Here is a 27,253-nt window from a genome sequence, read left to right on the forward strand (position 1 = left end):
TAGGATGGGGAAGTAATGGAGTCTTGACTGAAAGGGGCAGCCGGTGGTAGTGAAAAGGGAAAAGGAGTGTCAGTCGTTCCTGTGTGTCATCTGTAACAGCAGACAATAGGGAACTAGAGAGGCAGGAGAAGGGAAGGGCAGGTTAAATCCCAGCACCCTGCTCTCTACCTACTGGAGTCACACCCCTTCCTCCTGCCATACCTACCAACCTTACAAACAAACCAGCCAATGCTGCCTCTTCCTCCCCTCCCAAATCCCAGCTCATCATTCAAACTGTGGCTTATGTTTGGGCAAAGCCCTGATTCCACCTAAGGATGAAGGAAAAAGCCAACCCTACATGGTTGGGGAGAGGTAAGACAGGGTAAACATAAAGATCCCAAACGGAGAACATAAAGAACATATTTTAGGCTGGGCATGGTGGCTCATGCCTGTAATCCCAGCACTTTGGGAAGCTGTGGCAGGTGGATTCCTTGAGATCAGGAATTTGAAACCAGCCTGGTCAACATGGTAAAACCTCATCTTTACCAAAAATAAAAAATTAGCCAGGCATGGTCATGGGCACCTGTAGTTTCAGCTGCTGGAGGCTGAGGCAAGAGAATCACTTGAACCTGGGAGGTGGAGGTTGCAGTGAGCTGAGATCATGCCACTGCACTCCAGCCTGGGCGACAGAGTGAGTGAGACTCTGTCTCAAAAAGGAAAAAAAAAGAAACTACACATCTTTTAATTGAAATTTTATTATAATGTTGATGTGATTTTCTTATGGCTAAACTATGAGAAAAAAGTATTCAAGTTCTAAGCTACTAATTTAAAAATGAACTTTTATATTACAATCCATTTTTAAATTGGGGTGTTGCTTGTGTTCTCCAGTGTTTGTGATTAAATAGCGGGGAGAAATGCTGGTAGGATTTTCAATATAGGTATGTGGTTTATTTTTAATCCTATCTTAGAAATGTAGTCATTTTCAAACCCAGAGACAGTGTCTTATGGCTAAATAGAGCCAGTTTCCTTCAATAGAAAGACTTAAGAAATGAACATCTTGAAAATAAATATGCCTTCGTAATAGCTGTGTTAAAGTCTGTAGTTGTAGGTCTTAGAAAAATGAAGCATGGGCCAAAATAATTTTAATCCTCTTGGGTCTCTTTATGGGCCCATATCTAGGTGTATTGACCCTACAAAACTAAATGAAACTAATGTTTGTTTTTGTTTTGGAAGAGGAATGATGGAGATTTGTTTATTGTCTGTTTTTATGTATAAGATTGTGGAAATGATTAAGGTTATATGGCTCTTAGAAAGTTTAATGCACTTACACTCTTTCATCAACATGAGAATTAAAATGCATTTCCTGTCTCATCATTTAGTTAATTGCACTTAAGCGGAAGATATTTCCCAGAAGGAGGATACACAAAGAAGCTAGTCCTGATCGAATCAGAGTATAGAAGATCTTCATTTGAAAACCATCTACCTCAGCATTTACTGAGCATTTTAAAACTCAGCTTCACAGAGATATCTTTGTGATGTGATGCTTAGCAGTTTGGCCCAAAGAAGGAAAACATCCAGTACCATGCTGTTTTGTGGCATGAATATAGCCCACTGACCAGGAATTATTTAACCAACTCACTGAAAACTTGTGTGTTGAGCAGCTCTAAACTGGTTTTACTTTTAAAGAATTTGCTCATGGACCTGTCATCCTTTTTATAAAAAGGCTCACTGACAAGAGACAGCTGCTAATTTCCCACAGCAATCATTGCAGACTAATACAAGAGGCCTGTGCCAGCTGGGAATGATTGCTGAGAGGTCCCAGTCTTTGCATTCCAAAGCCTTTTGCTAAAGTTTTGCACTTTTTTTTTTTTTCATTTCCTATTTTTAAAATAAGTAGTTACTAAGTTAACTAATTATTCTTGCTTCTGAGTATAATGAATTGGGATGTCTAAACCTATTTTTATAGATGTTATTTAAATAATGCAGCAATATCATCTCACTGACAATACCTAAATTATGAGTTTTATTAACGTTTAAGACTGTAAATGGTCTTAAACCACTAATAACTACTGAAGAGCTCAGTGATTGACATAAGAAATTCTTTGTAATTATTGACTTCAGCCCCTACAAATACTATGATTTCATATGCAGGTTTAATTTCAAATGGCTAGAGTTAAGTAACAGTGATACTTACCAGATGTAATTATGTTTTGGAAATGTACATATTCAAACAGAAGTGCCTCATTTTAGAAATGAGTAGTGCTGATGGCACTGGCACAGTACAGTGATGTCTTGTTTGATACTCGTCAGTATATTCCAGTAGTTCTGTCTTAGCTGGTTTTGGATAGAGCAGAGGCCAGCAAACTTCTCTGTATAAGGCTGGATAGTAAATTATTGCAGGCCACCTATGTCTTTGTCATATATTCTTCTTTGTTGTTTAGTTTGCTTTTTTCAAACAGCCCTCTAAAAATGTAAAAACAATGTTTAGCTTGCAGCTGTACAAAAACAGGCCACCAGCCGGATTTGACCCTCAGGTCATCATTTGCCAATCACTGAGAATTAGTTTTTTGTTTTGTTTTGTTTTTTGAGACGGATTCTCGCTCTGTCACTCAGGCTAGAGTACAGTGGTGTAATCTCAGCTCACTGCAACCTCCACCTCGTGGATTCAAGCAGTTCTCCTGTCTCAGCCTCCCAAGTAGCTGGGACTACAGGTGCACGCCACCACACCCAGCTAATTTTTGAATTTTTAGTAGAGACAGGGTTTCACCATATTGGTCAGGCTGGTCTCGAACTCCTGACTTCAGGTGGTCCACCCACCTCTGCCTCCCAAAGTGCTGGGGTTACAGGTGTGAGCCACTGCACCCAGCTGAGAATTAGCATTTTTATGTATGGTTAAACCTTGGTGTCTAGCCATATTTTATTTATGTCACAATACAATGGATTTGTGGAGACCAGATTCCAAGAGCTTCTTTTGAACTCTAACAGGTATTTTAGATCATGTTCTCAATAGTATTCTTTCAAAACGGCATACATCTTTTGTACAAAGAACTTGAAATGTAAATACTGTGTGTGTGCTGTAAGAGTTGTGTATTTCAAAAACTGAAATCTCATAAAGAGTTAAATTTTTGTCTGACACTTTGATTTTTAAATCTTTGAGGTTTGAGTTTACTGTTACCCATATTCAGCAGTCGCTTGAGTACCTTTACTACTAAAATTAAGTAGAGAATAAGGAAAGATTAGTATTATGCAGAAGAATGATGCTTTATGGGGGAAAATAGGATCTAAATGGAATTTATCATGTAAAAATTTGGGAGAATATCTGGGTATGATTATAAAAGCTGAGAATTTACTCTAGAAAAGTTAGAGAAATGAATATTTGGCTATAATGACTATTTCTGTGGTTAGATTAATATAGTCCATACCTAATTAGGAGCTTGATAATGGGATGGACAATACAATTGTAGGCTATTCGTAGACTCATTCTAATGATTCTGTGATTCAGTAGAATCATTAGCATAGAGGAACCTTAGAAGTTGATGAGCAGTCAGATATTCAGTATCATTAGTTCAAATGAAATCCTATAGAAGGTTACTATGTGTTTTAGTCTTTTTGTGCTGCTGTAACAAAATACCTCAGACTGGGTAATTTACAAAGAACAGAAATTAGTTTTCTTATAGTTCTGGAGGCTGAGAGTCCAAGATCAATTGGCTAGCAGGTTTGGATGTCTGATGAGGGCTGCTTTCTGCTTCTAAGCTGGCTTCTTTAATGCTGTATCCCCACAGAGCAGAAGGGCAAGAAGGCACAAGCTGCCTCTGTCAAGCCCTTTTATAAAAGCATCTAATTGAATTCATGAGGGCTCTGTTCCCATGACTTAATCACCCTCTGAAAACCTCATCTCTTAATACTTTTAAATTGCTAATTAAGTTTCAATATAAATTTTGGACAGATAAAAACATTAACCACAGCATTCTGTGATACAGAAGGAAAGCTGCTCCTCCTGCCTGATTCTCAAGGTGTTGCCTCTAGCTCCCAGCTGCTTCAGGCAGAGTTTCAAAACAACTATCTGGACCAAACCTTGCTTTTTATCGGCAAGGACACCAAGGACAGGGGGATTACATGACTTGCTTAAGGTGTTACAACCAGTTACAGGCAGAGGTACAGTGGGAACCCAGGTTGTTCCTCTTTTCTGTCCCCACCAACCCATGTTGGCTCCCCAGGACTGTGGCACATGTGGGTGAAGAGCACACCCTGCAGTCAGACTACGGGAGTTCAAGTCCTGGATCCTGGACACTGCTTGCTGTGATTCAGCTTTCTCTGCCAAAGTGTGGGAGGCAATACTGGTAGCTACCACAGAGGCTTATGCTGATAATTAAAGGAAATGACATGTGCAACACACCCAGTCCAGTGCCTGGCAAATAGTCCTGCCTGCTAAATATCAGTGGTGATGATGGTAATGATGAAAGTTTGGGTAAAAGATTATTGTCCAGGCCAGAGGTGAGGCTCCTAGGCTAGTCATTAGGGTGAAATGATTACATTGCTCTTAGCTAAGAAAGTGACACATTTTCTAATTAAAAAGAGGATTTTTAATCTGCCTTATGTCTTCGAAAGTGCTTTTTTGTTTGTTTGTTTTTTTCTTTTGAGACAGGATCTCACTTTGGCACACCAGGCCTGGAGAGCAGTGGCGTGATCTCAGCTCACTGCAGCCTCCACCTCCCAGGCTCAAGCAGTCCTCTCACCTAGCCTCCTGAGCAGCTCTGACTACAGGTGTGCTCCACCACACCTGACTAAATTTATTTTTTTTGTAGAGACAAGGTCTCACTATGTTATCCAGGCTATCTTGAACTCCTGGGCTCAACCAATACTCCTGCCTTGGCCTTGCATGGTGCTGGGATTACAGGTGTGAGCCACTGCGCCTGGAAAAAGTTTTCATTTTAACAAGTTTTTCTCCATATGCCAAAAAGTATACAAATAATAACTAACAGATCAAGGATTTAAACTAAGTGTAATCGCTACTTAGATCAAAGCATCTAAGGAAGAAACAGCACCAATCTCACACAAATTCTTCCAGAGAGCATAAAAAAGGAAAATACAGTATCATCCAGCTCATCCCTTGCAACACAGTCCCAACACTAAAACCTGGCTCAGATATCACAAAACAAAAACCATGGGCAGTCTACTGCAAAAGAATCTCAAACAAAACACTAGCAAGCCAAATTCAGTTATTCCCAAAAGAACAATACTTCACAGTAAGCCATGCCTACTCCAGGAATGCAAATTTGGCTCAACACTTGAAAATCAATTCACCACATCAGCAGGACCAAAAGAGAAACTGCATGATAATCTCAACAGATCTTTCTTTAAAAAAGACCATGAAAATTTTTTAAAAGGCCAGCAGACAAATTCTCATTTGCTCAACAGTTACCAAGACTTTGACACATTTGTTCACTCTCTTGTTTATCTATTTTTCTTTGTGATATATTTTAAGGGAAATCCCAGGCTTCATGGTGACATGAGTACAGAGCTGTGGTGGTTAAACGGATGTGAAGGGGGCTTCTTGTCAGTATAACTGCTTTTCTCCTCTCACTTGCCCTGATAACAGCTACATCTTACTGCTAAGATGTACATACATTCTATGTGCTAAGTGCTTTATGTTCATAACCTCGTTTCATCCACACCATATCCCCATTTATCAGTAAGGGAACAGGGGCCTAACTAGGTTTAGTGCCTCACCTCAGGTCTCACTATTAAGTGAAAGAGACAGCTTTTCCACCCAAGTCTCTACAAAATTAATTTTTAGCAACTAAATAAACTTGGATTGCAAGGAACAAATCTAACTCAAGCTTCTTAAGGAAAAACAGGGCTACAGGAGGAACTGTTGCTCAGCACCATCCATCTGTGCCTCTCTATGCACAGCAGCTTTTCTCTCCTTGGTGAGGACATGGCAGCTCCTGGCTCACATACTCCAGAGAGGCGAGGAAGCTTCCTCTCCGGCTTCAATATAGAAAACCCGGTGGGAGATGAGTTACTCCCGGTGGGAGATGAGTTGGCTCATTCTGGGCTCTGTGCCTACCTCTGTAGCCAGAGGGATGGAGATTTTTACCAAAGGAAGGAGGGAGCGGATGCTGGGCTGACAAAAACATCACCTTCCAGCTTCACAGATTAGAAATTGGTGCATGTAAGAAGACCAAATTCCTGGATTAGGTATTCAAGGTGAAGGCAAGTCACCATACTTGAAAACAACTGGAAAAATCAAATGTGTTGATACAGAATACAGTGAAACTTGTAAATTTTTCATTACTTAAAGGATTCAAAAAAGTTTGTAAAGCATTAGTACAGTACCTGCCACATAATAAATGCACCATAAATGGTGCATAAATTGGTCCCAACTGGAATCTGCTTGTCTTTTCTTGCCAGCCTCATTCTTCACCTCATAGTCTGCCAGCCACATTGCATTCTTTAAAAGGCAGATTTCCCAGATAACCCCGCACAGAGTTAACTTGGTAGAAGGCTGGGAATCTGCATTCTAACGCCTTCCACCCCTCCCCACTGTGTCAGGTAATCCCGATACTAGCTGGTCTATGAACTGCACGTTGAGAAACTGACATTTGAAGCTACGTACATATATGAGAACACAGAGAAAGAGTATCAATTGAGAAAACTGAGTAAAACCAAGCTTTGGGCAACTCCAACAAGAGTTCTTTGAATGAGAAGGAGTTAGCAAAGATCCTGAGAAGTTGCTAGAATGGTAGCAGGAGACTGTGTAAACTGTGCAAGCCAAAGGAGGATTGAAAGGAGGGAGAAAAACCGGAGTGGTAAACCAGAGTGGTCAACAGTGCTGACTGCTGCTAAAAGTCAAGTGAGATGACCAGAGAATGTCCATTTGATTTAACAAGATGGGATCGCTGGTGACTTTAGAGCAAGAACCGTTTTGGATGAGTGGTGAGGGCCAAAGTTGGTTTAGAGTGGCTTAAAGAATACATGGAGTTTGGTGTGGTGGCTCACAAATGCTGGTGGCTCACACCAAACTGTAATCACAGCATTTTGGGAGGTTCAGGTGGGCGGATCTCTTGAGGTGAGGAGTTCAAGACAAAAATTAGCTGGGCATGGTGGCGCACGCCTGTAATCCCATCTACGGGTGGCTGAGGCAGGAGAATTACTTGAACCTAGGAGGTAGAGGTTGTAGTGAACTAAGATTGCATCATTGCACACCAGCTGGGCAGCAGAGTGAGACTTCGTGTCAACAACACAAGAAGAGTACATGGGAGGTGAAGTTTTTGAGGCAACAGTCTTAAGATAATTCTTTCCTAAAACTCTGATTGCAAGGAAGAGATAGGGGAAGACTAGTTGTTTTGGAAGTAAGGCCCAGGTTTTCTTTTTTTTTGGTAAGTTGTGAGAGATCTGAGTATTTGTAAATGTGAATGGGAAAGGTGGAGCAGAGAAAGAAGCTGAAGATATAGGACAGAGAGAAGTATGGGTAGTTAAGATTCCTGGAAGACAAGAGGCCATGGAACCGAGAACACAGGAGGGACATCTCCCCTAGTCTAACGGGGGAAGGACAGACACAAATGCAGGCCTTCCTGCCTGCTTGCTTGCTTTCCTTCTTTCTTTCTCTCTTTCTTTTCATTCTTTTTCTTTCCCTTCCTTTCCTTCCTTCCTTTCCTTTCATTTTTTTGAGATACAGTTTCGCTCTTCTTGCCCAGGCTGGAGTGCAATGGCATGATCTCGACTTACTGCAACCTCCACCTCCCAGGTTCAAGTGATTTTCCTGCCTCAGCCCCCTGAGTAACTGGGATTACAGGCAGGCACCACCAATCCAGTCTAATTTTTTTTTATTTTTAGTAGAGACAGGATTTCTCCATGTTGGTCAGGCTGGTCTTGAACTCCTGACCTCAGGTGATCCACCTGCCTCAGCCTCTCAAAGTGCTGGGATTATAGGCATGAGCCACTGCGCCTGGCCAGGTTGTAGGTTTCATGGCAGAAGTTTTGGAGTTTTATGTCTGAACTATATCATAAGAAAAATAAATAGAAAAACGGTCAAATACTGAGTGCGAAGGGGGAGTTGAGAAGGGAGGTAACAGTGTTGAAGGATGAGTAGAGTAGAAAAGGCTTAAAATGGTAATTGAGAATGACTTGGCCAGAGGGAAATGGGAGAATTGGAGCAACGTTAAGGGCCCATTTGAGACTGGAACTCATAAATTTAAAGTGGTACAAATTTGCCCTATTAAGTAATTTTCTCTTGAGGCATAGGAGCAGGGGCAGGCACAGAGGAAGACAGGAGAAATGTATATGGGGAAGAGGAGTAAGGAAAGGGAAGAAATAAGGTGCAGACTTTCCAATTACAATATCTAAAAATGGGGTGGAGAAAGCTGCATTGAGATGAATAGTGGCATTTGCACAAAGACTTGAAGGAGAAGGGGGCAAGCCATGTGCATAACCTGAATTCCAAACTAGGTACTAGGTAAAGACAGTAAGATAAAGGATGATTACAAGTCAGTCTCAGTCACGAAAATGGACACAAAATGCTGAACAAACCTTGTGCTTAAAGACTTAACACATCATGATCAACTCGGGTTTAATCAATCACAAGAATAAAATTTCAGTTTAACATTAGAAAAAATATGCAAATCTTATTTACCACTTTAACAAAGGAAAAAATCCATATGATCATTTCGATAGCTATAGTGTGATAACCTGCTTTTTGCCAGCTAAAACTCTTTCTCAGACTAAAAGCTGTTCAGGCTTTATGTTAGCTTCTTGAGCCAGACAGACTCCATCTTAGCTTCTTTATTTTAGTTATTTTCCCACCATTAAGTATGTAACTATAGTATGTAGCTGGGGCAGGCTGACACTGGGCACCTCCAGGAATGCATTTGTTGAGTTAAGTGGTACCAGCAGAGCCTGGAAATGCAGGTGCCGTCGAGTGCCCAGAGCCCCCATTATCTATAAGTTGTATGTCTTTCATGACAGCTTTACCCCTCACACCTGGCACTGTTTTATTTCTCATGTACTAGTTTATCTTTTAACTTTTTGCTTACTCTGCTTTTGTGAAAAATTTGCTTCAGTTAGGTTCCTCCCTTTTAAAACTAGAGTATAAAAGACCACCTAACTTTTTCTTAGGGGTCAAGAGAATTTTGGGCATTAGCCACCTCTCTGTCACCAGCATAATAAAGGACTCATAATTCAATCTCAGAGTGTGGCGCATTCCTTGACTCGCTCGGGTACAACAATAGAAAAAGACTTTAATCATTGCAACACTCGTTCATGATTTAAAACAAGACAAAAACAAGAAAGGAATAAACAAAAGACTTAGCAAACTAAGAGTTTAGAATCGAAGATAAATTTTCATAAAGGGCAACTACCAAAAAGCTACATACAGTATCATTGTTATTAATAGAAACTTTAGAAGCATGCCCTTTAAGATAGGGAAGAAGACAAGAATGTCTGTATCAGTGCCTCTATTCATCTTTGTACTAAAGATCCCAGCCAGTGCAATCAGAAAAGGAAAAAAAAACACTAAGGAGTGAAAAGGAAAAAACAAAATGTCATTATTCACAGATGATATGATTATAAAATCCCAGATTCTACTAAATTATTAGGAGTAATAAGAGTATAACAAGCTACTAAATATAAGAATATCAGAAAGCAATTACATTTTTACCTATCAGTGGCAATTAGAACAAAATAGCAACAAAATATGTTATTTATAAATATCTAATAAAACGTGTAAAACTTACATAGATAAAAAGATTAATTGAATGATATTAAATACATTCTAAATAAATTGAAAATATACTATGTTCAAGAATAGGAAGACTTAGTTCTCTTTAAATTGATTTTTGGATTCTATGAAATTCCAATACAAATCCAGCAAGTTTCTTTTAATGGATGTTGGAAGAGCGATTCTAAAATTACTTAAAAATCAAAAGTTCAAGAATATACAGGATACTTATGAAGAAAAAATAAGGTCTTATATTTGTCCTATAGATACCAAACGTTTAATAAAGCTGGAGTGATGAAAACTGTGGTTGTGGCACAGGGGTAGGCAAACTAGTGGAACAGGCTAGGAAGCTGACTTAAGAACATATGAAAACTTGACATATGACGTAGGTGATCTAGGGAGAGCGCACAATTTTCAATCAATGATCATGTAACGGTTGGTTTCCACATGGGGAGAAAGGTAATTGGATCCCATCTGACACCATGCACAAAAATCAATTTTAGAGGAATGAAGTCTTAAAAATGAAAAATAAAACCTTAAAACTTTTACAGAAACTATAGAGGAATATTTTTATGACTTCAGAGTAAAGATACATTTCTTTGAAAAGACACAGAAAAACAAACCATAAATATTAATACCCAGCATATATAAAGGCCTACAAAAGAATAAGAAACTTGTGCCGGACGCGGTGCCTCATGCCTTAACCCCAGCACTTTGGGAGGCCGAGGTGGGAGGATCACTTGAGGTCAGGAGTTCAAGACCAGTCTAAGCCTACGTGGTGAAACCCCGTCTCTACTAAGAATAAAAAAATTTAGCCTTAAAAAAAAGTTAGCTGGGCATTGTGGGGCGAGCGGGGGGTGGGGGGTAGCCTCTGTAATCCTAGCTACTCAGGAGGCTGAGGCAGAAGAATTGCTTGAACCTGGGAGGCAGAGGTTGCAGTGAGCCGAGATTGCACCACTGTATTCCATCCTGGGTGACAGAGCAAGACCCCTTCTCAAAAAAAAAAAAGAAAAGAAAAGAAAACAAGAAAAAGAAACATGTAACACCCAATTGAAAAACAGGCAAGAAACCCAAATAGATATTTTAAGGAAAAGGAAATGCACATGGCCAATAAGGATTAAAAGAGCTCAATCTTATGAGTGACTGGAGGAATGAATATAAAAGACTCAAAAGAAATATCATTTTACATCCACTAGAATGGCAAAACTATAAAATCTGACTACACTGAATGAAGATGAATATATGTAACAAAGGGAACTCATTCAGTGGGTGGGAGTATAATTGTAAAACAATTATTTGGTTTAACTGAAAATCACTTAGCAATTTCACTCCTAGATATTGTGCTCTGTAAAAACTCCAGCAGGTATGTAAGAGATTTGAGGCCGGGCGCGGTGGCTCAAGCCTGTAATCCCAGCACTTTGGGAGGCCGAGGCGGGTGGATCACGAGGTCAAGAGATCGAGACCATCCTGGTCAACATGGTGAAACCCCGTCTCTACTAATACAAAAAATTAGCTGGGCATGGTGGCGCGTGCCTGTAATCCCAGCTACTCAGGAGGCTGAGGCAGGAGAATTGCCTGAACTCAGGAGGCGGAGGTTGCGGTGAGCCAAGATCGCGCCATTGCACTCCAGCCTGGGTAACAAGAGGGAAACTCCGTCTCAAAAAAAAAAAAAAAAAAAAAAGATTTGAATATTCACAGTAACATTGTTCATATAAGCCTTTTTCTGCAAATACCCAAGATATCCAAGACAAGAAAATCAATGAATAAACTGAGGAACAATGTCACTATGGAGTATTAACACAGTAGTGAAAATGAACATTATTACATGTAATAATACAGACTCCCTCAGCGACATAATATTGAGTTAAAAAAAAACTGTCAGCATACTACATAGACTATGGGACAATTTTTTATAATGACAAACGTGAATGAAACTAAGCCATGTTCAACGACACATTTTCATGTGGTAATAAAACTTAGAAAATGAGGGAGGGTGAATGATTTACATAAATGTAGGTTAATTTTCTTGTATTTCTGAATGGGGACGGGTGAGGCACCAGGTGGGGATCAGATGGAAGGGCCTGCCTGAGGAGATTCAGTGAATGTTGGTAAAGCTTTACTTCATAAATTAGGTGGTATGTTCATGTTTCATAATTTACATACTATTCTGCAATTTTCTCTTTTTTTTTTTTTTTGACACGGGGTCTCACTCTGTCCCCTCAGGTGATCTGCCTGCCTTGGCCTCCCAAAGTGCTGGGATTATAAGCATGAGCCATGGTGCTACCTGGCCCCCCTTTTTTTTTTTCAATTTGAGACGAAGTTTCACTCTTGTCATCTAGGCTGGAGTGCAGTGGTGCGATCTCAGCTCAAGCAACCTCTGCCTCCCGGGTTCAAGCGATTCTCCTGCCTCAGCCTCCCGACTAGCTGGGACTACAGGCACGCACCAACACACCTAATTTTTTTTTTTTTTTTTTTTCAGTAGAAACAGGGTTTCACCATTTTGGTCAGGCTGGTCTTGAACTCCTGACCTCAGGTGATCTCCCTACCTCGGCCTCCCAAAGTGCTGGGATTACAGGCATGAGCCATTGCACCAGGCCTTTTTTAAATTATTATTTTAAAATAAATATCATTATGTTCTTTCTTAACTTTTGGCACCCCAAATAAATGAAGAAACTTAAAATTTTATTCAACAATCTTTGTTTGACATCTCCTTTGATATTTATCCACTGGTAAAAATTCAAATATTACTGATATTTGAATTTTTACCAGTGTATTACCAGTTATATTTAAATTTTTACAAGAGATATGCAATGGCATGATCTTGTTCACTTTACAACCTCTGCCTCCCAGGTTCAAGTGATTCTCGGGCCTCAGCTTCCCCAGCAGCTGGGACGACAAACGCCCGCCACCACGCCCGGCCAGTTTTGTATTTTTAGTAGAGACGGGGTTTCACCATGTTGGCCGGGCTGGTCTCAAACTGCTGACTTCAGGTGATCCGCCCACCTTGGCCTCCCAAAGTGCTGGGATTACAGGCGTGAGCCACCGCACCCAGCCGCAATTTTCAAGATTATAAACATTGAAAACTTAAAAACTGGAAGGCACCAGGCCTCAAGTGTACTCGAGCCGGCCGTGGCGGCCAAAGCATCACCGGCAAGCGATTTTGGCGCGCAATCGCCTCTTGGGGGTGGAGCCTTGCCCCCAGTTTACGCCTGCGCGCTGCGTCCAGCCAATCAGCGACGTGTCCGGCTGAGGCGAGACGGCCTTTTTTTCAGCGCGCATCTCAGCTTGCCTCAGAAGCGTCGCGGCTAAGGGGTACTTTGGTTGAGGTGTGCGTGTGGAGGAGTTGTGGGGGAAGCCTGTTAAAGAGACCGGTAACTGGTCCGGTCATTGTGGTGTGTTTCAGGTGTGTGTTTCAGGTGTGAGCAGGGGAGGCGTTTGTCCATCGCAGGTGTCCAGGCCAGAGGCTGCCCTTGACCAGTGAGGTAAATTTTTTTTTTTTCCTCTCCAGTGAGGTAAATCTTACCTCTTGGCGTTGTCTGGGGACTCTGACGAGGAAAAGGAGGCCGCGAACCTCACTGGGGGCCTTGAGGGGAGAGGGGCCGGGGGGATGCAGGCGGGCTGGGCTGGGCCCGGGCCCTGTCCCTACACCCTGGGACCGCCGACAGCAGGGACGCGGCGGCGCCGGGCGGGGCCCTCCCTCTGCGCCAGTCTCCCTCCTGTCCGCTCCACACCAAGGGCGCCTTTCGTGGTTCCTCGATACGTTCGTTGTCGAAATCTTTTGCCAACGTTCATTTTCCAAGACCTAAATTGCAGGACGTTTTTCTTGTGTATTTGTCTTGATATTATGAGCTTATTTCAGGCGTCCTCACGACGTGTCGCTCCAGCAACCACGGTTTCCCCGTGTGGCTGAGCGGCCTGCCAGCGTTGCCCGGATTTAGCCAGAATCTGGCCAAGTCTCCCAGGCCGCAGGGACCACCTCTCCAGCACAGCGGGCTTGAAGTCGGGGTGGCCGGTGTCATATTCTCTCTCTCTCATTCATTTATTTTATTTTATTTTATTTGTTTTTTGAGACGGAGTTTCGCCCTGTTGTCAGGTTGGAGTGCAATGGGGTGATCTCAGCTCACTGCCACCGCCGCCGCCTCTGGGGTTCAAGCAGTTCTCCTGCGTCAGCCTCCGAGTAGCTGGGATTACAGGCTACTGCCACCACGCCCGGCTAATTTTGTATTTTTAATAGAGATGGGGTTTCTCCATGTTGGTCAGGCTGGTCTCACTCCTGACATAGTGATCCGCCTGCCTTGGCCTCCTAACGTGCTGAGATTACAGGCGTGAGGCACTACGCCGGCCTTTTTTTTTTTTTGAGACTAAGTTTCACTCTTGTTGCCGAGGCATGAGTGCAGTGGCTCGATCATGGCTCACTGCAACCTCTACCTCCCAGGTTCAAGCGATTCTCCTGCCTCAGCCTCCCGACTAGCTGGGACTACACGCAGGCACCACCATGCCCGATTAATTTTGTTTTTTGTTTTTTTTCTGTAGAGACTGGGTTTCACCATGTTGGCCAGGCTGGTCTTGAACTCCTGACCTCAGGTGATCTCCTTGCCTCGGCCTCCCAAACTGCTGGGATTACAGATGTGAGCTACTGTGCCCAGCCTATTTATTTTTTAACAAATGTCATTATCTTTCGTAATTTTTGGCCCCTCAAATAAATGAGGAAATTTAAAATTTTATTCAACAATCCTTGTTCTTCATCTCCTTTAATATTTAAATTTTTACCAGTGTATTAAAATGATGCCTTTGGATTCATAAAGTTCAAGACATTTGTTTTTTTAAAGTCAGGAAGCAGCTAGATATGGTGTCCTCCAGAAAAAAGCATTCCAGGAAATCTGGGAAGCCATCCATGGAAGATCAGTTTACCAGAGCCTATGACTTTGAGACTGAAGATAAGAAAGATCTGAGTGATTCAGAGGAAGATGTTATTGAAGGTGCAGTACATCTCATGTTGAGCAGTGATGTCCTCCAGTTCATTTGTTTTGAACCCATTAAAGACTATAGTACAACTTAGTTTGTAAAGCATTTTCAGGTGTAGTCTTCCCTCCCCCGGTATTTGTGGTTTCAGAACCTGCTGACACAGATGGCCACTGTACTTTGCCTTTCTTATTTGATCCTTATACTGCAGTATTGGAATTACAGAAGCTTGTGTGGCAACTCTTACTTTTGCAGTTATTTCAAAATATTTGATATATAGTATGTGGCTTACTGTGACATTAACCCAGGCAGACTTGAAAAATTGTTCCTATAAAATGGACCTAAATCCTGATTTAATTTCTTTTTTTGTTTGTTTGTTTGTTTAAAGATGGGGTTTCACCATGATGGCCAGGCTGGTCTTGAACTCCTGACCTCAGGTGATCCACCCACCTCATCCTCCCAAAGTGCTAGGATTACAGGCATGAGCCACCGTGCCCGGCCCTGATTTAATTTCATCTAACCTGCTGAGAATGTTGCATTTGTATGTCTGCTTTGAAGCATAAAAATCCCCAAATGAAGATGTTTCATTAAAATGTACTAAAATAGCCTATTCAGTTTCAAAAGTTTTTTTTTTTAATTGTCAATACAGGGAAGACAACAGTCATTGAGAAACGTAGGAAGAAAAGATCTTCTGCAGGAGTAGTTGAAGATATGGGGTAACATGTTCAAAATAATTTTTGTTTCTTAGATAAAGCACTTCAATAAAAATTTACTTTGGCTGTCTAACAAGTAATATATATAAAATACCTGGGATCTGATATTTCTTCCAAAACAAGCATGGCGTTTGATGGAACTTTAAATGTTTTTAAAATGTAATTTCTTTACAGGGGTGAAGTACAGAATATGCTGGAAGGAGTTGGAGGTATGTTTAAGGAGATACTTGTATTTAAAGAAAATTGTTTTAAACCATATAATTTGTTTAATAGGAAATGTTAATAATGTACTATAAGATTGTTATTTAAGCCTTGTTCTCACATAAAAAAAGATTCTGCATAAGTATTTGTGATTTAGCATCATAGATTTTCATACTTAATATTTTCAATGATGTTAAGAGTAAATGGTGCTTTTATTTTATACATATGTGAATTTAATGGGTTATGGAATCTGAGGACAAAAATGGACAGGAAAGTCTTTACCCTTCTTTGTATTCACAGACTAAGTGATACACATACACGTATACATGTATTTGTGTATATACATCAGTTTTTCATTTTTTCAATTTAGTTATTTTCTGACTTTTCCTATGTTCTTTAGGGAGAACAGTATAAACTGAAGCCTCTAAAATAACTTTTTACATTAATAATAAACTATATAGTTGATACTAAAGACAATTTTGCTAGACAGTGAGAGTTTAATAATTGAGTTCAAAAATTCTCAAGTTTTAAATAATATATTAAACATCAGTAATATGAGCTTTGCTAGGGACTAGTTATCTTAAAAAAGTTAATATTTAGCTCCTCTAAATGAATTATTCATATAATCAAATCTTTTTTGAAAGCTTTGCTCTATCTGGTGGTGAAAAAGTGCTTTTTTATACGTTTATTATAGATAATACTTAAAGTATAAAATATTTATGTAATAGTACAGCTCCATCATGATTACTGAAAGATACCTATTTATGGTAGATCCATAAGATAAAAGCTTATGTTTAGTAAAGCATTCTTTGAAGTAGTAAACATTTTATGAAATGCAGTTCTTGTGGGTAAAAATGCCCAAGAAAGAGCTCCACAAAAGCATTTAAAAGTGATCTTATTCACCTATTTCTCATTGAAAAAATACAGTGATCTTGAGTTAATTTATCTAGAAATTTACTTAAAGATTTTTCTGTCCTTGGTCTTTGTCTCTTTTAGTAAAAAATGTATTTAAAAGTATCATTGATGGCCAGGCACAGGGGCTCACACCTGTAATTCTAGCACTTTGGAAGGCCAAGGCAGGGAGTTTAGGCCAGGAGTTCAAGACCAGCTTGGTCAACATAGTGACACCCCGCTATGTCTTAAATATATATATATATAATTGATTGTATTAAAAATAGTTTTCTTGTTCTTTGATTTAACTTTTATCCTTTTTGGATTCTGTTTTTTAATAGAGTACTTTTGCATATTTTCTGTAATGAGTTCTATCAATAATTCATTGAAATGTGTCCTTTCAGTTGGGGCATATTTTATAAATTTAGATAAAATTAGCTTTTTTTTTTTTTGAGACAGAGTCTCACTCTGTCACCAGGCTGGAGTGCAGTGGCACGATCTCGGCTCATTGCAACCTCTGCCTCCCAGGTTCAAGCAAGTCTCCTGCCTCAGCCTCTCGAGTAGCTGGGACTACAGGTGCGTGGCACCACACCCAGCTAATTTTTGTATTTTTAGTAGAGACAAGATTTCGCCATATTGACCAGGATGGTCTCGATCTCTTGACCTCATGATTTGCCCACCTCAGCCTCCCAAAGTGCTGGGATTACAGCAGTGAGCCACCCTGCCTGGCCTAAATTTAGTCTTTATTAACAGTGTTTTCTCATGAGGAAATTAAAGTCTGCTCTTGACACATTGTTTTGTTTATTAGCTCATTTTTACTGTTCCCAAGTTAAATTTTCTCCAGTTAGGAAAATCAGAATTTGGGTACTACCAATTGAGAGTCTTTTCAGGAAAAAAAAAAAAAAAAAAAGTAAGCAAATAATTCTGCATTTTGAAATTATGCTTATTTCTAAATTTAAGTTTAAATGTCTTTCCAATATTGTTGAACCAACCTTACCCATATTTACTTGAATATGTGGGAACAAAATACTTTTTTCAACATTAAATTTTAGTGAATTTTTATTTTCAATCTAGTTGACATTAACAAGGCTCTTCTTGCCAAGAGAAAGAGACTAGAAATGTTTACCAAGGCTTCTCTCAAAACTAGCAACCAGAAAATCGAACATGTTTGGAAAACACAACAAGATCAAAGGTAATGTGGTTGCTTTTTTTTTTTAAGAGCTACATTTCTTAGTATTTATTGGTGTAAATTACTTATGAAAAATACAATTCTAGGCCAGGCACGGTGGCTCATGCCTGTAATCCCAGCACTTTGGGATGCCAAGGTGGGCAGATCACTTGAGGTCAGGAGTTCGAGACCAGCCTGGCCAACATGGTGAAGCCCCATCTCTACTAAAAATGCAAAAATTAACCAGGTGTGCTTGCTTGAACCCAGGAGGCAGAGGTTACAGTGAGCTGAGATCATGCCGGTGCACTCCAGCCCGGGCAACAGAGTGAGACTGTCTATAAAAAAAAAGAAAAGAAAAATTCTATTCTAGTTATTGGGGTTTCTAGTGAAAATGTATTTGATTTTTCTCTAAGTATGATAGTCCTTTAGTGCTATAACCTCAATCCTTCATAGAATTGACATATATTTCCTAAAAAATCAGGAAAGATCACTTTTTTCCTTTTGGGTAACAATTGAGGTTGTAAAAGTAATTTCTTTCTTTTTTTTTTGATATGAGAGTCTCACTATGTTACCCAGGCTGGTCTTAAACTCTTAGGCTCAAGCAATCCTCCTACTTCAGCCCCCCAAAGTGTTGGGATTACAGGCATGAGCCACCATGCCCAGCCTAAAAGTAATTTATATTCATTCTAGGAATACGCTAGTTGAATAAAAGGTAAATCTCATAAAAACCATTAGTCTTATGATGGTGAATTATGTTTAACAACATAGAAAATCACCAGCCTTATATCGTATATAATTTGTTTGTTTTAGCTGACTTAACTCTTGTACAAAATCTTTGTTAAGCCAAAACAAGGAAAAAACGAAGTGAAATATTTCTATTTAGAAATCTTATATGGTAAATACAATCACTTTATTTAATCTATTTGTTTTATCAGAACCTATATTCAGTAGGAAAAAAAGGAAAAATAAACTGGATATAAGATAAATTTCTTTTTGAAAATTTATGTATACAGTAAAACTTTTAGTTTTCAAGAGCTAAAGCTTGTGACAGGGCTTTTCTATTAGCTTGTTAGAAAAAAATACTTCTGGAATCAGTGTAAATCATAACTTCACTTCTTGGTTTCCCATCAGAAGACTTAAGCTGCAGATATTTCCTTCTTATATATAGTAAAAATGTGTCAACTTGGTTTTGTTTTAAATTCTTTTTATATTGGTATGAAATATGATAATAATTCATTATTATGTTTTACAGGCAGAAACTTAACCAAGAATATTCTCAGCAGTTTCTGACTTTGTTTCAGCAGTGGGATTTAGATATGCAGAAAGCTGAGGAACAAGAAGAAAAAATACTTGTTGGTATCATGATTAGATTTATAATTTATCTGTTATAACCAAGTATCAAGTAGGAATGGAGAACCTAGCCTTTTAGGACTTATAATTTATATCTGTTATAATTTATAATTTTTATAAATTTTATAAATTTTTATAATTTATAATTTATAATTTTATATTTTTATAATTTATCTGTTATAACCAAGTATCAAGTAGGAATGGAGAACCTAAGCTCAGCTAATGAAACTGAGCCAGGTTTCATTAACCATTGTTGGCCATGTGTTTTAGTCTTGCTGAACTGTAAACCACGGAAGTAGAGGCACATACCATATTTATAAAAGACATTGGTCTTTGCTTCTTATATTGGTTGGGATATTTGCATTTCCAAGTGACAGAAATTTGTCAGTGTACAAAAGAAGGATTATTGGTTTATATAAAAGAAGTTGGGACAGTTTAGCTTCAGGCATAGGTGGATGGGAACAGGGAAGGGGTTGCTCATGTAGTGTCATCTGGGTTCTGTCATCAGTTCTCAGTAAGGTGTCTCGATGTAGTAAGCAAGATAGTTTTTACAGTCCTAGGCTTATTACAAGTTTAGTAACCCCAGTGGACTGAGAAAATCTTTCTCAATACCTCTGGCAGAAAATTCCTCTGTAAAAATATGACTGATGTAGTTTGAATCATTTGCCTATTCTTGAACCAGTCATTGTATAGTTAGCCCTCTGTACGTGTAGGTTCCATATCTGTGTATTCAACTAATTGTGGATGAAAAATATTTGGAAGAGGCCAGGTGTGGTGGCTTATGCCTGTAATCCCAGCACTTTGGGAGGCCGAGGTGGGTGGTTCACCTGAGGTCGGGAGTTCGAGACCAGGTTGACCAATATACTGAAACCCTGTCTCTACTAAAAACAAAAATTAGCTGGCTGTGGTGGCACATGCCTGTAATCCCAGTGAGGAGGCTGAGGTGGGAGAATTGCTTGAACCCAGAAGGCGAAGGTTGCAGTGAGCTGAGATGGTGCCACTGCACTCCAGCCAGACACTTTCTGAAAAAAAAAAAAAGAAGAAAACAATAAAAAATACAAACTGGAAAAGTAATCAATTGTAACAACTATATAGCATTTACGTTATGTTAGATATTATAAGAGATCTAGAAATGATTTAAAGTATGTGGAAGGATGTGTATTGGTTATATGCAAATATGATGCATTTTATATTAGGAACTCAAGCCTCTGCAGATTTTGGTCTCCTGAGGGGTTGAGTGTCCTGGAACTGGTCCCCCCAGGATACCAAGGGACATCTGTAGTCAGAACATGGTTGACTTTTAATGGCCAGATTTGTGTTACCTGCCAGTAAGGAAAATGGGGTAGGGATGATAGGAAAGTAGATAGGATGGATTTGTGGTGCAGATATATTATTGAACTGTAGTACTAAAGGGAGTAAGTTAGAATGGTAAAGAGCTAGTGGTTAAATACTAGGATATATAGAGAAACAGTATGTATAATGGTTAGATCCTGGATGCCAGAAACAATACTGTTTGGGATCAAATTCTTGTTTGAGCAGTTGTAGCTGGGAAGCCATGGACAGATTATGCCTCAGTTAACTCATCTATGAAAGGGGAATGATGAGTATCTATGTCTCAAAAAGTTTACCATTATTAATACTGTGTAGTGGTTAGAGTTATTGGTAATGACAAACTCTAGGGTGGGAGTATATAAGTCAATGGCTAAAGTAGGGTGGAGGACAAAATCATTGGGAAACAGGTCAAAGAACTGAAAGACCATTATTATTGGAAGGATCATCTGTGTGGACATTGAAATCACCAAGAATGTCTTGATTATTGTTAAAATTTCCCTTTCAGCAACTGGAAGGATTAATATATTGTTGCATATTAGTGGTGAACACAAATTATCTAAACATGGTCATAATAGTGGTTAAAATTTTAAAAGCTTTGATTTTTAAAAGTTTCTTTTAAGTTTAATGTAGAATTATTTTTTTCTAAATTTAAAATTTTACCCAAATTGTTACTACACAGTTTTTTTCTTTTATATTTGTAGAATATGTTTCGACAGCAACAAAAGATTCTTCAACAATCTAGAATTGTTCAGAGCCAGAGACTGAAATCAATTAAACAGTTATATGAGCAGTTCATAAAGGTTTGTTGTATGTGGCAACACAATACATTGTTATAAAACATAATATATTTACGGAAGTAAAAGATAATTATTTCTAAGTTTATGGAAAAATTTGTTTTAGATTTTTAACTGCTTTTCCATTTTGAATTCATTGTTTCTGATTTAAGTGATACATGTATTTTTACTTTAGGATTCAGATGGTTTTGTTAGGATTGTTCAAGACAGGAAATGGTAAATTGGGTATTTTACTTAGACATGTACTTATAATGCATAAAATTCATATTTTAGTAACACTTTAGTCATAGTTCTCTGTTTAACTGTAAATAGAGTCTATAGTAATCATTTTTAGGTTGCGTTTTACTTGTTATTGTATCCCCAGTGTTTGTTAAATAGAAAGTACCTAAATTATTGAAGTCTCTTGTTTTCAAATGTATTATAGAAGTATTTTATGCTTTTAGAATTATTTTTTAGAATTATTACAGGGACCAAAAATGAATTAACATACCAACATAAAATAATCGATATAATAGACATCTGAGGATTAAAAGTCTGGATTGATAATTGTCTACTGACACATACATATTAGCAAATTGTAGTCTGTACCCCTCTTGTTCAGGCAGAAATATACTTTTTAGTAACTATTCACAGAAGCTCAATGGACTCTTGCATAAACTTTTTTTCAGTGGTGGTTCCTTTAATACTCTTGTTCAAATACATGTTAAAATGACATTAAAGGAATTGGGACACTCTGAGTAAACTAGTCAAATTGTTTTAAAATAAATATTTCAAAATAATATATATGGCCAAGCACAGTGGCTCACACTTTGGGAGGCGGCCAAGGTGGGAGCATCACTTGAGCCCAGGAATTCAAGACCAGCCTGAGCAACATGACAAAACTCCATCTCTATTTAAAAACCAAACAAATGAAAAAAATAATAGCTGGGCATGATGGCACTCACTTGTAGTCCCAGCTACCTGGGAGGCTAAGGTGGGAGGATTGCTTGAGCCCTTGAGGCAAAGGTTGCAGTGAGCTGAAATCCTACTACTGTACTCCAGCCTGGGCAACAGTGAGACCCTGTCTCAAAAAAAAAAAAAAAAAATTATACACACACACACACGTTCTTTTTAAAAGTATTTCCAAATGGAAAACTTGTTGGCTTGCTGTGATGCCAACAAGTATAAAAAAAGTATATTGAACCATTTGGTAATTGGTGCAAAGGTTTGATAAAGTACTAGATAAAGATTTCTTCTAAATGTTATCACTAAATGTTACTATTTATAAACTTTCATTCCTCCATCTCCTTTCTCTGTTACATTCAGTTATTACTAGGACCTGTAATTTTTACCTCTGCAGTGGTTCTTTTAATTCCCACTGCTACTACCCTAGTTTAGGACCTCATTATTATTTGCTCGTACCATTAAAATTCTTAACTGATTTCTCTGTTCTCCAATCTGTCCTTCCTAGATCTGTTATATTCTTTTAAAACTGTATCTCTTCCTTCTTGAAAACTGTCAGTAGCCTCCCATTCTAAATTCAAGATCCCCCTATGACATGACCCTCTTTTTAAGCTTCATTTACTACATTTATCCATTACCCTACCCCTCCATATAATTGCTTTCTCTCAACTCACTTCCATGCTTCTGCCCTTCCCCTAGAATATTTTTAACTCCTTATTCTTTATTGAAATCTTAGTGTTTTGCCAACTAAATTGGAATTAATCTCCATTTTCCACTATATAGCCACAGCAAGTTGTGTTTCTATTCCTATTATAAAATTTTTGTTTTGTTCCTATGTTTTTTTCTTATTGTCATCAGGAAGCAATCATGTATTATTATTTTTTAATTTCTCCACAGCACTTAATATAGCACCTTTTATATAGTAGGCACTAGATTAACTATTTGTTGAATGAATAATAAAGATGTAAAACATAATTTTTATTTTTTACAACTTGAAAGAGGTAGTACTACAGATTATTTTACTCCCTCTAGTGAATTAATGGCACACTATTAGTCATAAGTACATTATTACTTGATATTTGGAAAGCTTAATAGCAGTGATGTTTACTGATAAGGGACTTCCAGTCTTTTTTATCTTGACCTTAACAGTTCATGAAACCCATTTTGGGCAAACTATTATATTGTACTTCTCATAATATTTTATTCACGTCTGATTTTTTTCCTTTATAGTAGGTATTTTGGTGTTCATGTATTACTTAGAATATTTTTTATTTCAAATAAGTAATAAGCATTTGAATATTTTTAAATTACTACTTTTGAAAATTAATTGGACAAGTTTAGAACCTGAGATAAAAAGTGGTGCTTTGTAGCTTAACTAGTCTTTCGTGTTTTTTTAGAGTATGGAAGAGTTGGAGAAGAATCATGATAATCTACTTACTGGTGCACAAAATGAATTTAAAAAAGAAATGGCTATGTTGCAGAAAAAAATTATGATGGAAACTGTAAGTGATCATATTGAAATTGAAAAAATAAGGATTAATATAAGCAATGAAATATTTTATTTGCTGAAATAGGTATAACACTTAACTAAAAATTAAACAAATGTTTAATATCTCCTTCCATGAAACAGCAGCAGCAAGAGATAGCAAGTGTTCGGAAGTCTCTTCAATCCATGTTATTCTGATGACTCTTTGAAGAAAGAACTTGAACCTAAGTAATATGATACAATTATATTAGCTAAGAAGCATATTGTAGGTCTTTAGTAGCTTAATTATAACATCTTTAATAATATCTTTTTCATTGTAATACTTCTCTCTCTGTTAAGTCAAATCTAAACAGTTATGTGAGTTAGCAACTACTCCTAAAGAATATGTATTGAGTTTTCAGCTCTTTAGTAATGATAGTGAATTTTTCTCTTTTAACACTGTCAATTAAATAAAGACAATTTAATTTTAGGTTTGGCTTCATTGTATTTGTATTAATCCCAAAAGGTAGAAAACACTTCTATAGAAAATATAGAAGGTTCTATCCTTTAAGGGAAAAAGAATACAAAATATGTTTTACATGTACATCCTTTTCTATATACGTAAGTTATACAGCCACTTCTAATGACAATAAGCTGCATTTAAATTTGTGTTCTGGAATAAATTGCTAAAATCATCTCTGAACATGAAATCACTAGCAACAGAACAATATATAAGTATCAGTTTTAAGACATGGATTTGTGAATATGTCATTGCCACAAAGACATCAAAATGTCACTTAATTGGGCTTGGTCTGCCATTAAATTAAGAGCACATCATTAACATATCTACTTGTGGTTCAAGTACACCACATCTGTCTTTATTTATTTATTTTTTGAGATGGAGTCTCACTCTATCACCCTGGCTGGAGTGCAGTGGCACCATCTTGGCTCACTGCAACCTCTGCCTCCCAGGTTCAAGCAATTCTCCTGCCTCAGCTTCCCAAGTAGTTGAGACTACAGGCACTTGCCACCACCCCGTTTATTTTTGTATTTTTAGTAGAGACGGGGTTTTGCCTCTCATTTTTGCCTCTATAACCTACTCATATCTTAGTTACAAGGTTTTCCAATTTTAAAAAAAAACAGGTGTATACACACAAACTTTTATAACTGTGACAACCTACTTGTAGAGGAAGAAATTAGTCTTCTACCATTTATGAATATTTGACATTACTTCCTAAATTTTTGAGCTTTGTAAAGGATTTTCCTTTTAAGCCAAAGTATATATTGGAATGTAAATCTTAAGTACTATTCATCCTTGTAAGAAAATCCTTATTTGGGAAGTTGTACCAATAGTTAGAGGCAAAATAAGTACTCCAGTGTTTTCTGTATACTTAATTCACATAAATATATATTTTTTGCTTTTAAGAAATATCATCTTTTACTGTTTCCTTCAATATGCCTTTTTCTTGCCTAAAACAAATGTAACACATGTTCATTACTCCTTTTTCTGATTACTTCATCATATGGCATATGGTCTACTGAACTATTATATGAAATTAAAAATAGGGTCAGATGGGAATCTGAAGATTTGGATCCCCAGATCTTTGTGACAGTTCTAGTAGTATTCATAATGAGTAATCTAAATACATTTAAATTAGAGTGGAAAGATAAGAATCAGTATCTAATGTACTTACTGGTTGAATAACTTTTACTTATTTTATCCCTTATCACATCAAATGAGTCTGTGTACTTGAAATAACTTTGGCTTTCTAAAGGGAAGATATTTTTTACCATGTTTTTCTAAGTTACTTATTTTCTTACATGTCAACTAACTTTTAGCTACTGTTTCATTTTTCATAAAAGGGAATATTTAACATCCACTTTTTGGTGACAATGAAATTTTAACTGAAAATATCAAGGAACAAGTTACCTTCAGTGTAAAGATTCATATGTTTTTCTGAATTGGTACAACAAATTCCTTTTATTAAATACAAACTTTATTTTTAAAATTCCTGTAGCTCTTTTAAATTCTAGTATACTAAAACAAGTTTTCTATTATAACATACTAATTAACATGCCTCTTTTGAAAAATGACTAGTATAAAAAAATTTCTTATAACATCACATGACTCAATAATTACAATATTATAATCCATGCACTTAAGCAGTATTATGAGCTCACTTTTCAGTTTTTAGCAATCAAAGTAAGCACCCTCAAGATGCTTAAAATCCTTTATGTTCTAAATATTTATGTAATCTTTTGGCCATGAAAACCCTGTGTCTGATTAAGTCTCAGAAACAAACTGCTACATAGAATTACAGAGGTTCACTTTCTTGTCCTCAGGATTGAAATTTCTTTCTTTAGTTTCTAATTAATATGTAGATTGTATTATTCTGAGAACACCTGTGATAAAAAAATACAATGGGGCTTCATAACTGAAATAGACACAATGGAATCTGCAGGGTTTATGTTTTATATTCAAATATAACCTTATTTGATAGTATACTAGCCTCCTGCACAGGGGGATTTCCTTCACACATAGATTCCCCTAACTTCATCTCCTCTTTTCCTTGGGCTATTAGTCAGTCAATATACTTGTGAACCTGTTCAGGAGCTTGATGGCATGCAGTCTTGAATATATTTAGATGAAGGTGTCTTGAAATTTGCAGGCACAAAGCACTAAAGTATATCACCATATCAAATGAAGAAATGACCTTTAGAAGTAAAAAAGAAAATATAAAATGGATTATGATCTATCTTTTCTCAAGTAGCACAATTCTATTTTTCCCTCAAATATCAAAACTTCACCTAAAATTCTTCACCAAAAATACTACATTTTAAAGCACATTAATAAATTTCATATTTGGACCTCGCTGTAGTCTTCTAGAAAATGCAGGTTATTTCACAGTTATAGACACTGAGGCTCAGAAGTAAAAAAGACTACTAAAGGCCGGGCGCGGTGGCTCACACCTGTAATCTCAGCACTTTGGGAGGCCGAGGCGGGTGGATCACCTGAGGTCAGGAGTTCGAGACCAGCCTGGCCAACATGGTGAAACACCGTCTCTAAAAAAATAAAAATAAAAAGACTACTAAAAAAGACGACTAAAATACAGAAGCTAGAAAGTAATAGAACCCAAGTCTCCTGACTCAACATTGTTTCAACTTTCTGCTGTGCAATGAAGCCACAAATTTCCTTCTATCAGCCATCTTATAATGAACTAATTCCATCATATATATTTCTATTTCTTTGAGGTAAGTTGTAAGAAGTAAAAGGTCTAGAAAAGATACCATACTTGAGGCATATACAAAATTGTGTTTTAAAATTTAAAGAGGGCCTCTATTTGGAAACTTTGCCCAGAGTCGACAGTCAAATGCTTCTCTTCAGAAAATGAAACGCAGGTGAAATAGGAGCCTCATAGCTCTGCCCTTGGAGAGGGAATTCTCACCCATGAGAGGAAAATCTCTATCATTTACTTTAAAAACTTACTCGAAAAGCACCATGTTTACCCCCACATTGTGTGTGTGACTTTTTTTTTTTTTTTGTCATCCACATAGTGTTTTAAAGAAAAATTGAATTTGACTTCCTCAGTTTACCAGTCTCCATCATGGGTGTAAACCAGGCCAATTACTTGTTACAACAGATGCTTGATTTTTTTGTTTTTTGTTTTGAGACAGTCTCACTCTGTCGCCAGGCGCCAGGCTGGAGTGCAGGGGCGCAACCTTGGCTCACTGCAATCT

General features: G+C 37.8%; 3 protein-coding genes across 9 annotated transcripts in view; 2 read left to right on the forward strand and 1 right to left on the reverse strand.

Moving 5' to 3' along the window:
• Positions 1-3,112, forward strand: part of GNPTAB (N-acetylglucosamine-1-phosphate transferase subunits alpha and beta) — an 84,932-nt gene extending 81,820 nt beyond the window's left edge. For all 3 annotated transcript variants that reach the window (XM_021675562.2, XM_064379918.1, XM_064379917.1), the window contains one exon: positions 1,359-3,112. In XM_021675562.2, coding sequence (XP_021531237.2) covers positions 1,359-1,436 — 78 coding nt within the window. In that variant the 3' untranslated portion in view covers positions 1,437-3,112. The remainder of the gene's footprint in view (positions 1-1,358) is intronic.
• An 11,235-nt stretch (positions 3,113-14,347) lies between these two features.
• The window catches only part of CHPT1 (choline phosphotransferase 1), a 39,366-nt gene continuing 26,460 nt past the window's right edge, over positions 14,348-27,253 (reverse strand). For 2 of the 4 annotated variants that reach the window (XM_012469234.2, XM_012469232.2), the window contains 2 exons: positions 26,119-26,229; positions 14,348-23,760 (listed from right to left, as the gene is read on the reverse strand). In XM_012469234.2, the coding sequence (XP_012324657.1) occupies positions 23,716-23,760; positions 26,119-26,229 (156 nt within the window). In that variant the 3' untranslated portion in view covers positions 14,348-23,715. Of the gene's footprint in view, positions 23,761-26,025; positions 26,230-27,253 lie in introns of all 4 variants that reach the window. The other 2 variants (XR_010343840.1, XR_001110100.3) reach the window with 2 other exon arrangements.
• SYCP3 (synaptonemal complex protein 3) lies at positions 14,354-24,162 on the forward strand. 2 transcript variants are annotated; one of them, XM_012469236.2, is made up of 8 exons: positions 14,354-14,676; positions 15,309-15,375; positions 15,547-15,581; positions 17,539-17,656; positions 18,885-18,984; positions 21,016-21,114; positions 23,448-23,552; positions 23,681-24,162. In XM_012469236.2, exons 1-8 carry the CDS (start codon positions 14,544-14,546, stop codon positions 23,732-23,734), a joined length of 711 nt encoding a protein of 236 aa, XP_012324659.1. In that variant the 5' UTR covers positions 14,354-14,543; the 3' UTR covers positions 23,735-24,162. The 2 variants fall into 2 exon arrangements, with proteins under 2 accessions (XP_012324659.1, XP_012324658.1); XM_012469235.3 differs by lacking the exon at positions 23,681-24,162 and having other exon boundaries at positions 23,448-23,669.

This window comes from Aotus nancymaae, unplaced genomic scaffold (genome assembly GCF_030222135.1).
Source record: "Aotus nancymaae isolate 86718 unplaced genomic scaffold, 86718_ANA_hifiasm-v0.15.2.pri h1tg000021l, whole genome shotgun sequence".
In the NCBI taxonomy this organism is placed as follows: Eukaryota; Metazoa; Chordata; class Mammalia; order Primates; family Aotidae; genus Aotus; species Aotus nancymaae.